Below are 11,717 nucleotides of genomic sequence, written 5' to 3' on the forward strand. Positions count from 1 at the left end.
CGTTAGGTTAGGTTCTCTAAGTAATGATGGTCCTACCTGGCCTTTATTGGCCACATATACACTGCACCCTGATGCGGCAACCTTGACAGTATCTGAGGTCTGCCGCTTATAAACTGAGCTTATGAAAATATACAGAATGGTAGTACAGTTTGTAATGCAAACATTTAATACAAACCCAGCATTTGCTGCCCAGGTGCAAACACATGCAGCAACACCAGGCATTAATCCTGTGACTGTACATTCGACTATGGGTAAGGTACCAGCCAAATGGAAAGAGATTCTGTTTTCGTTAGCTCAAAAAATAAATGCACTGGAAGCAGTATTTCCCCATAAAGGACCTCAGGATAAGCCTAGAATATTAACTATGTATTTGCCATTTGGGATGGTTCCCACAGTAGATAACTGCAATACTTGGGGCATAGAATTTACCACGCTCCATACTGCCGCACGCGGTATACCGACGCTTGCCACTCTTCCGGAAGTGTTAAAACAAAATCAAGATGAATACGGGATTGCCCCGACCCTAGACTTGGGGATGCAACTTATTGGCAATTTTGCCATTGTACCTTCCATTATACTGAGGGACCTTCAAGGGGAAGCAGTAGCACTAGCAGTGCGTATGAGGCTCTGGGACTTTCCTCTACAGGATCAAGAATGTGAGCTACCAAAGATTATTGCGGAGATAGTCAAGATAATCGGGGGGCCAGACCAACGAAACCACAATTTCAAGGAACATCTAATAAAGATTCTACTAAGCAATTACCTAATGCTTCTGAAAAACACTAGGATAAAAAACAACAAACACCCAAAAAAGAAAGGGGAGAATCTCTGCACTCTGAGACCCCTCAGAATAGATATAATCTCAGAAATAGAGATAATATAAAAATGTCTGACAGATATCAATATACTGAGACACGGCAATCTCATTCCTTTCAGGACTGACTGGACAAACGCAGTTAAAGAGGTGGGCGGTCAGAGCAAAGGACTGAGTACATGAAACAGAGACAGGAATCACAACACTCAACAGAAGTTTCTGTTAAAAAAGAAGAGAAACATCCCCAAAACAAACCCCAATTTAAATTCATCATGCCACTCAAGAAGAGGGCTCTATTGAAGAACAAGACATGGGCACTAGCTCTGCTAGACAGTGCAGCAGAGCTCACAATAGTTCACCAGAATCTTCAAGAGCATCTGGAGGTGAAAGCAACTGATGGCTTCTTACAAGTTGAAACTGAGGAAACGCGTGTGTCCTTGCCTGACAGTGTCATGACTTACGCGGCGCTTGAGCCTGAAGTCCACTGAACGAGTGACGAGGTACTTGTTCTTGAACGTCCTGCCTTGGCCCAGGTAGGGGAGACTCTTTCTGGTAGCTACAGTGCTGCAGGCGATAGGAATGCCAAGGGCAGTCCGTGTCCTTCAGAAGTAGTTCCAGAGGGAAAAAAAAAAACTAAAAAGGGGAAAAAAACTAAAAAAAGGAAATTCCTGGAACAAAAGCAAAAATCAATACGTAGGACACAAGACCAAAAACGAACAGGAAAAAACACTGGAATGAAGCGCAACCAGTATCTGAAACAAGGGAGAAGGAGCGAAGACACCGTCCAAACAGAAATTGTTGCAGTGCAAGGAGAACAAGAATCACAGCCCTTAAATACCCATAAAACAGGAAGCGACCAGCAGGAAGTGTAAGGACGCCATGTTGGACAGGGAAAGATACATAGAAAGTAATGGACAAGGGACCATAGTGAGTAGGGAACCAATGCATGCTGGGAAGAGAGGGGGGAAAATGGGAAAAAGGAAAAAAGGAAAAACATAAAGGGAAGAACAAACGAGGGCGACAGGAAAGAAGGACAACAATAACAGGTGAGTGGGAGAGGCTATGTGGGTTTGCAGGCGCACCGCGCTAAAAAGAAACGAGGACCCATGCCCAATTTGGTCCCTCGGATAGTGCAGATGAGACTGGGTGCGCGGCGCGTTTGAGTTTGCGTGCCGCAGCCCTAGCCGAATGTTCGGCTCACGCCGTGTGCCGTGGCACGACAGACAGGGTGTACAAAGTAACAATACAGTTAGAAGGAGACACTGAATGCACAATTGATGCAATCTTTTGGGGCCGCATCGTTAACATTTATGATATTCTACTGGCCGAAAAGGATTAACAACCTGAATTTGTCCGTACTTGTACATATGGGGGCGAGCTTCTTTCTCGCCCCTTCTTCCAGATGAGCTTGCAGAGTACTACACCATTGATTGGGCATTGGCGCAGGCTCCCGCGTTATATTGCAACCATGTAGGGTGGGATAAAGATTCCTCCTGTAGTGTAAATCCATTTTAAAAAATCAACCCCAACCTCAACCCCAGTACCCAATAAAACATGATGCTAAAGGCCTTGTGAGGGAAATCCTCACAGAACTAGAGTACCAGGGCGTAATCGAACATTGTGTCTCACCAATGAATAATCCTCTATTCCCTGTAGCTAAACAGGACCATTCATACAGAATAGTCTTAGATTACAGTCATACATGCACATACTCTATACAAAGTTCTCATAGCACAGCACTTATAAACAATGTAGTGCACAAAAAAATACAAAACGACATTGGATCTTTCCAATGGCTTTTTCTGCCAAAATATAACACCTGAGAATAGAGACCTAACAAGTTTCAGCGCACTAGGCTCCCAGAAAAAAATCTGTAATTTACCACAGGGGTATAAGAACAGCCCAGGACTGTTTGCGGCTCATGTGGCTTCAATATTGCATGACAATGACCCTGAAGCATTGTCCTTTGTAGATTATATCTACCTTACAGACGATGAATTACTGCAACATCTAAGATGGATAGCCCGCATTGTTGTAGAATTTGCCAAATTCAGCGATAAATTCAACTTCAAGAAAACAAAAATAGCCTTCCTTAGCGTCCTGTTTCTGGGATACAAATTATCAAGTGAAGGAAAGAGTCTAGCGCCACAATTCTTAGAAAAATGCACAGTTACAACCTCCAAATACCATTAAAAATCTCCAGTCACTATTAGGTTTTCTTAATTTTGGCAGAACATACATTCCAGGTTATGCATCACGCATCAAACCCTTATTTGACTTGTTACGTCCTGATTTTTCCATTAAATTCTGGACAGTCGAACACACACGCATTCTCAAAGCATTCTAACAAGACATGCTTGCCGCACTACACCTACACACAAGGAACACTAAAACACATCTGGTCATCAGAGTAATTGCTATTCTGAGGGGTCTCAGAGTGCAGAGATTCTCCCCTTTCTTTTTTGGGTGTTTGTTGTTTTTTATCCTAGTGTTTTTCAGAAGCATTAGGTAATTGCTTAGTAGAATCTTTATTAGATGTTCCTTGAAATCTGTCTAATAATACTGATTAACAGGATTTCCTGTGAGGCCCCAGAAAACAATGCAGAAAATGCTTCTTATATGCAGTCTATAATTAAATTTGGAAGCTTTCTCAAAAGAAGCTACTGCCTGGTTAACGCAAATAGATCAGGAACTTAAAAAAATTAGAAAAGTTGCCTTTTACTGTGGCTGAAATACAATCGGCTGAGTGGTTAATGCACGGGGTCATCAATCTGCCTATTTCAAAACTTCAATTCACATCCTGCTTAAAACACATTCCAGTGGGCAGATATGAAAGGCTAGGAGATAGTAACATCCACGAAGTGTGGGAGCCACCCTTCTCATACAAATGTCTCAGTGGCATGAAAGAGGTCTTTCTTAGCGGCAGTGAATGTGAGACTTCTGTCAGGCATTCGATGGTTGTTAAACAGCTGTCCTTGCACGGGCGTGCAGCGCTTCGGCAGCGAACTTGGCTTGTTATCTAAAGGGAGTCCCACTCCTGTTGATTAGACTTGCATTACTGGTGGTCTCAAATGGCAGCTTTGTGCTCCTTAATCGTGAGATCTGTTGTGGGATGCGAGCCGGAATAGTTTATGTTGTTTCGGTCTCCAAAATTGTTACATGCTGCGGGAATGTACTTTTTCCTCCTACACGACAGATGAAAATAGCTAAGATATGGCCCCATATCGCTACTTCAAATGTGAATTTTGACAAGCTAAGCAGACTCAAGGCTTTATTGTTTCAAAAACATGTGGCACTTACACTTCACGCAAGACCGATGCGCTTCAGGTTGCGATGCCATCCGCAGAGATACAATCCCTTTTAAGTACTAACTTTCCGAGACACTTTGGTGAACTCGTGGAATGAATATTTAACACGTCCAGTACTATTGGAATCTAAAATTTCTTTAAGGCTGTTGGTTCTGGTTTTGTTCACGCTTTCTCCTCTATATTTGGCTTAATACCTTAGCAATCCATTCAATATTCTCTCGGTGTTTTGGGTGGATTTCCAATACCTTTGGCTATAATAGGTGGCATCTTGCTATTGCTACTTTTTTATGTGCAATGGCTGTCCCATTGCAACAACCAGGACTGAAAGCGCTTCCACCAGTGCAGCTGTGTCATGAACACATGATGCAGTACTTTGGAGCACCACTCCTGGAGTGATTGGGGTGTGACTGGTCTCTGTCATTCAGACCGGTTTTGCATTGTGTGCAGCCTGTGTTTCGGTGCCTCTGGTGCCCTTTTGAATGTGCACTGATAGTTTGTCTTTATAAGCAGCACTTGTTTTCATCGGACGCTGATCTGTTGATGTTCTCGCTGAGGGCTCATTACCAGACATGCAGGTTGAGGTTGCATTTGCTAAGGGAAGTTGTCTATGAGTTGCCCTTTGAGGATCAAGCAGTTCTAGGCTCAGTGTTGGGCACACCACGGAATGCTGCTGACTCGGCTGGACCTCAGGCTTTGGAACTCGAATGCTCCTTGGTTTTCCTTGGGGATGAACTTCTTTCTTTACCACCTGCAGAAGTGGAAGATTTCCTGTCTTCAATAATTCTGGATTCAATTGGCAATTTTAAAAATGACTCTGACTTTTGAAATGTGGCCTTTTTTTTAGACGCCACGATTATAAATGTTACATTGTCCTTTAATACATGCTCAAGTGTCTTTTAACTTGTCATTATTGACATTCCCATATATTGACATTCCCATATGCATGCCTTAGGATGAATTTTAGTAGCTTTTACATCTATTTATAATTAGGCTTTGAACCACCTTTGAACCAGCGTGGGGCGGGTGTTCTGTAGCCATCTATCATTTCAGCAATCGACCGCCCTACCTCCCCCCAAAAATTATACACTTCTGCGCACTCCCATGCCAGATGCAAGAAGCCCACATCCTGAGCCCCGCAGCGAGCGCAGCATGCATCCGCCAGCAACCCCATGGAATGTAGTCTCTTGGGCGTATAATATAGTCGGTGTAGGAACTTAAAGTGCAGCAGACGCAGTCTGTAATTCGGGGATAATGCCTTCATGTGAGCACAGCAGCTACGCCACATTGCCTCTGGAATAGGCTCCCCCACATCTCTCTCCCATGCAGTCCTGGAGGACACCACAAGGCCACCCCCCTGCTCCTGCATATCATTATACAGCTTTGTTATCAGCTTAGAAGGGGATCTCGTGCCACAAAGTACCTCCAGGGCACGAAACTCCAAGGGAGCACCCGGAGCACCCAAAAATCGGTCTCGCAGCAAAGCACGGACCCGGAGAGCGCAAAATCGTTGCAACGGAGTACCATCACAGTCTGAAAGTGCCTCCGGAATATCCAACAGCTGGCCGTCCACTACCCAGTCTCCCAGCACCGTCAAGCTGGCATCTCGCAGAAACCCACGCACCCCTCCATCACGGAACATCTGAGCATCAGCAACCGCCATAACAGGCAGCGAAGGAGCAAAAGGTAGAGAGACACCAGACCGCTGCATCAGCGCTCTCCACGCTCCCGCCGCGCAGGCCACTGTGTCGATTCCCCTAGATCGGTGTGGAGCCCGCCTACCGAGCACGCACACCAAGCCATCAGGCCAGACAGAATCACTCTCAGGTGCCAGATGCGGCATATAACGGGTCGGATTCAACCAATAGTACGCAAAATGCGCCTGAGCACAATGATAATATAACTCCAGGTCTGGGGCTGCCAGTCCGCCCTGTTCAAATGGCAGCGTCATTTTCTCCCAAGCAATACGCAGCTGCCGCCCCGCCCACGCCAACCGAATGAGCGCAGATCGCAGGCACCGGAAATAGCCCCCAGCAAGTGGAAGGGGAAGATTCACGAACAAATACAGGAATTTAGGGAGTACCACCATCTTGGCAATAGCAATGCGTCCAGTCAACGAAAGTGGCAAAGCACTCCAGACCTCCACTTTTCCCTCCAGCCATGTCAGCGCTGCCCCATAATTAGCAAGACGTAGCGCGTCCTCATCACAACACAGGTGTATGCCCAAATAACGCACCGGTCCCTCCGCCCAAACCAAAGGGTATCGAGAGTCAAATCTCTCCACGCTGGGAGTTAGAGGCAGGATCATCGATTTCGACCAGTTAATAGTGACCCCAGAAAAATTCCCAAAGCGCACGATTTCATCTAATAAAGTGTCTAGTTTCTGCCCTGGGTTTCGCACGTATATCGCGATATCGTCCGCATATAAAGATATCAAGACAGGGCGTTGCCGAAACTGTAAGCCACTACTGCTATATTTCTGTCACAATCCCGCCGCTAGCAGCTCCATTGCAGCCGCAAAAAGAAGCGGAGACAGCGGGCAGCCCTGGCTCTTACCCTGCGAAACCGGGAATGGAGCCGATACACCCCCATTAAGACGTAATCTGGCAGTGGGCAGGGTGTACAGCAGCCTGATCCAGTTCACAAAGCGAGCGCTGAGACCCACTCGGTTCAAAAGCGCAAACATATACTCCCAGGCCAGGGAATCAAAGGCCTTGGCTGCATCAAGAAACACCGCAGCTACATCATCGTCCGTCTCTAATGATCCCAGCACCGCAAAGAAAGTGCGCAGATTATGGCTCGTGGACCTCCCGGGGACAAAGCCTGATTGATCCGGAAGCACCAATCTAGAAAGAAGTGGCTGTAATCGCATCGCTATCATTTTTGCAAGAATCTTGTTATCAATGTTTATCATGGAAAGTGGGCGATACAAATCACATCGCGTCGGGTCCTTTCCGGGCTTCAGAACAGTTATTATTAAAGCCTCCCGGAGGGAGGCCGGGAGTGACCCAGCCGCCAGAGACTCCACATACACCTCCAACAAATAGGGAGCAAGGATATCCACGTATTCTTTATAGAACGTGGGGGTCAGACCATCAGTACCTGGAGACTTATCTCCGGGTAGACTTCGAATCTACGCCGCCACCTCCTCTACTGTGAACCGCATATCCAGGTACATCCTATGTGCCTCCTCAAACCATACTAGCGCAATATTCTCAAAACACTCCCTGATATCTGCCTCCCTCAGACTCACCGGGGGCGCATATAGCTGCATGAAATATTCTATAAATACTTGCATCACGCCTCTCGATCCGGTCACCCTGCCGCCGTCAGTGTCTATCGCTTCCGTAACATAATTACTGGCCCAGGGTCTGCGCAATAATCCTGCTAGCATCCTCCCAGCTCTCTCGCCCTCCCCATACCTACGAGCCTGTGCATGTCTCCCAAGGAAACAGACCTCTCTTAGAGAGGCCTCCTCGTACGAGGACACCTCACGCCTAATTTCCGCAAGTACCTCACTTGACCATGTCGCCTCCAAGCGTCGTTCCAGCTCACCGAGCCTCCTTTCAATATCGGCCATCTCCCGCCTTAAGACTTTCACAATCCCGTGCTGCTTCGCGAGACACACCCCACGGATAACCACTTTAAATGCCTCCCACGTAGTGCCGGGAGATTCCACCGAACCTCGATTCTCAACAAAAAATAACCGAACCGCCTCCCGCACCTCCTCTCGGAAGATCTCGTCTCGGAGCGCTCCGCTGGGCAACTGCCACAGCACCATCGGTTGTAGCTCACTGGGTATCGCCAATTCTAATAACACCGGCGAGTGGTCTGATAACGTACTGGGAAGATGGTCTATCGGTCTAGTCCAAGCCTCCACATCTCTAGTGCCCAGCCATCGGTCAATACGAGACCAACTATTATGGAAGTAATTCAAGCAGGTGCCCTCTCGCACGCTTATATGTCTCTGCCTCCACAAATCCACCAGAGCTCCGCTATCCATCACTGCCGCCAGAGATCTCGCCGAAGAAACATGTTGCACCCTAGCCACGCTCTCTCGGTCCAGCCTGGCATCAAGGACTACGTTAAAATCGCCGCCCCAGATCACAGCTCCAGCTCCCAACGACTCCACTAGGCGCCATACTTCTAGGAAAAACTCCGGGTCATCAACATTCGGCCCATACACAGCCACTAGCCGGCAAGCCCTGTCCAGCAACATTCCACTCAGTATCACGTACCTGCCGTTGGGATCAACAATAATTTCGCGCTTACGCCACTGCAGTCCTTTGCGGATAATGATTGCAACCCCACGCGCGTAGCTAGAGTATGTAGAGCAGTGAGCCTCCCCAACCCAGCCAGCTTTCAGCCTGCCAACCGCAGATGCCATCAGATGCGTCTCTTGCATCATACAGATGTCAATACCATGTCGCTTAACATAAGCCGTCACCAGCCGAGCTTTCCGATTATCATTGAGCCCCCTCACATTCCATGTCAAGCATCTCACAGCAGCGGTAGCGTCATCCCCCATCCAGAACTACAGCCGTACAGCACTGCGCGTGAACACACCTCTCCACCTGCCAAGAACTTAACAAAAAGGAAACCTGAAACATTCCCCGATTGGCCCAATCCTCCCACCACCCACACAGGCCCCCCAATCGGACCCTCGCAGTGACCCACCCAACCAACCTCAAAGCCCACACTGCAAACATAAAACAGGTAATAACCGGACTCATCCAAGGGGCAAAAGCCTGCCAACAGCTCTCCACCCAGATATCTAGGGGAGAGGGGCCATTGGGCCAAGCAACAGCTACACATCAGGGGCCCGATCACGGAGCGGACCCACACGCATCCACAGCTTCAGACGTAGTAGTATCCCACACATGTCGCTTAGTCATTGTCGCTAAGAGTGGCGTCCTAAGTACCCGCCCCCCCCAGACCCCCACGCCCCCGACTGCTTGGGTAATCGTCTAGCGAATTTAGTCGCCTGCTTTGGGTCCGAGAAGTACAGCATCTTGCCCTCATGCCGCACCCTCAGTTTAGCCGGGTATAACAGGGCAAACCCGACTCCAGCTTGGCTCAACAGGCGCTTTGTCGGCAGAAAAGCCCGCCTCTGGGCCTGTACTCTTGGGGTATAATCAGGGAAGAAGTTAATTTCAGAGTTCTTATATACTAGAGGTCTTCTCTCCCTAGCCAACCGGAGAACAGCATCTCGGTCCCTATAGTTCAATAGTCGTGCAATAATTGGACGTGGAGGCGTGCGGGGAGGAGGCGAGGTCCCAAGGAATGATGTGCCCTCTCAATCACCAACAGCCGAGAGAGCTCGCCAGCAAACAGCTCTTGTAACATATTCTCAACGAAGTCCTCCATGCGGCCCATGTCAGTTGCCTCCGGCAGCCCCACGATACGTATGTTATTATGCCGGGACCGGGCCTCCAAGTCCTCATTTTTGTTCCGTATCACCTCCAGGAGACGCTCCATCTGCGCAATCTGTTCACTACGCGCATCCTCTATCCCAGTCGTGCGTGACTCCAGAACCTCAAACCTGGCATCGTGCGATCCAGCCGCTCCGGCACATGGTCCAGCTTAGCGTCGATGCCTGCCAAGCTGGTCTTAAGTTCCATGAACCTGGACCTCACAGACATCTCTGGAGGCTCCCCTTCGACGTCCGCGTCCCCCGACTGGGAGGTGGGAGGGGCACCACGTTTTTCTCCTCCAGAGAAGGAGAGCTTAGCCTGTCGCTTATCTGCCTTGCCCATCTTCCAATATTACACGAATAATGCAGCAAGCGCCAGCTCAGGTAAAACAAACCAAGACTGCGGGTCCACACCTCCAAAAATCACCCAGCTGACAACTCCGTTCTCCTCCAGACACACCGATCCGTCGTCGCGCCTCCCAGGTCAAACCCACTTCCTTTGCAGGGATTCCGCAAATTTTGCCAGTAGCAGGGAGCTCCTCACAACACAAGAGGGGGGGGAGGGAAGCCAGGGCGGAACCAGGTTCCAGAGCCAGGATGTTCAATCCCCAGATGCCAGGGGGTACCTCCAAAACACACTGCCGCACCAGCCCGGGCCTCCGCCCCCCGCCTCACCGCTCGTATCAGCGTCCACTTGATTCTGTTCTGCCTGGGCAGTGCAGGGCCCTCAATGCAATATGCAGGTTCTCTCAGCAGGGTTTCGCAGGGAGGCGACCAGGGGCCAAGCCGCAGCCCTCTCCGGTCGTCTTTCCACCAGGGCCCAAAATTCAGGCCCCCGCCTCCTCCGATCTCCTCATCATCCCAGGGCCAGGCAAGTCACCCCCTCAGCGCATCCTCCGCACACTTCTTGCCGGCCGGGCCCAGCACACACCAGCCGGGGACCCGGAAATCGGGAGGCCCAAGAGAGCTTCTCAGTCGGAGGCCAGAAGGGGCCCAGAGGGCCGGCGCCCCCAGCAGCTATGTATACCAGAGGGGGGGGGGGGGCCGCGGCCAGAAGCATGCTGCCGATCAGGCCTCCCGGAGCTCCCCCGCACTCCCGGGTCCTCTCCCTCTTGGCCGGGAACAGCCGCAGCGCCTCTCTTCCCCCACGCGCACTGTCAGAGCCAGCGCGCGCGGGTGATCACCGGCGCCAGGCCCAACAGCACAGACCCGGCCTCCAGGCACCTGCAGCAGCCGAACCCGGCTCACGTTATGTCGCTGGGGTCTCCAGGGGGATGACCCAGGGGTCCGCTCCTGTCAATGCCGCCTGTAGGATAAATTAAATCGAATCGATTGCACGGCCCCGGCAGAGCCTCACGATGTGACGACCATCTTGCCCGGTGGCCAAGCCACGCCCCCTTCATTGTATTATTTTAACAGTTGCCACATTTGCGGTCTTGTTTTATTTTCTCTATCTAGCTGTTCTTCGCCTAGATCAGCACTGCGCTCTTAAACAAGGAATTTCTTTCACTCTGTGCAAGATAGGTTGCCGGAAAAAGTGGTACGCTTTGTCTTCAATGTTCACACAAACATACACACTCTCACATGGGGATCCTTTCTTGGAGCATCAGCTGTTTTATTATAAAAACACTAATTTGGCCCATGCACGTTAGAGGGGGATTCCAGCCAGATGACCACAACTATATGCTGATTGCTGATTGCTTCGCTGCAGCTACTTATGTAGGCTATAGGCATCTTGCTCAGGTATGAGGGATGATGTCCTCCCAGGGGGAACCTGAAGAGCAGAATTAGAGCCTAGCATGCTGTGCTCTAACATACCCTAGGTAGGAACTATCCTTATAAACTTTAGTGACAATATGGTAGCATTATTTTTGCGCTTTACTCTCCTTGTCACAATCCTAATCTTATTGTGTTTCATCATCCTAATTATTGCAATACATGCTTTATTATCTAAGATGCAGTTACTTCAATAAAACCTTATTGAACTATACTCTGCCTCTGATTGTCCTTGCACATGTGAGACTAATGTAACTGAAATAAATTAATGAGATCTGAGTGACCATTATTCCCCTGAGGAATCATTTATGTCATGCGCCCGGTTGCCCAATCATCCCTACTCTTGGGTGGAGATGAGGCACTGCTAGTTAGCCGGAACAGGACACAGATCAGGCCGTCAGGTGCCACA

The 11,717-nt window shown here is 49.3% G+C and overlaps 1 protein-coding gene across 1 annotated transcript; it reads right to left on the reverse strand.

Moving 5' to 3' along the window:
- Positions 1 to 6,601: 6,601 nt before the first annotated feature.
- LOC138299579 (uncharacterized) lies at positions 6,602 to 6,991 on the reverse strand. Its single transcript, XM_069238004.1, has one exon. The coding sequence runs from the start codon at positions 6,989 to 6,991 to the stop codon at positions 6,602 to 6,604; it is 390 nt and encodes a 129-aa protein (XP_069094105.1).
- Between the last annotated feature and the right edge of the window lie 4,726 nt (positions 6,992 to 11,717).

This window comes from Pleurodeles waltl, chromosome 1_1 (assembly GCF_031143425.1).
Source record: "Pleurodeles waltl isolate 20211129_DDA chromosome 1_1, aPleWal1.hap1.20221129, whole genome shotgun sequence".
Lineage (NCBI taxonomy): Eukaryota > Metazoa > Chordata > Amphibia > Caudata > Salamandridae > Pleurodeles > Pleurodeles waltl.

Excerpts from the sequence above, each read along its gene's own strand:
- LOC138299579 (XM_069238004.1), bottom strand. The coding sequence starts at position 6,991 with ATGCGATTACAGCCACTTCTTTCTAGATTGGTGCTTCCGGATCAATCA.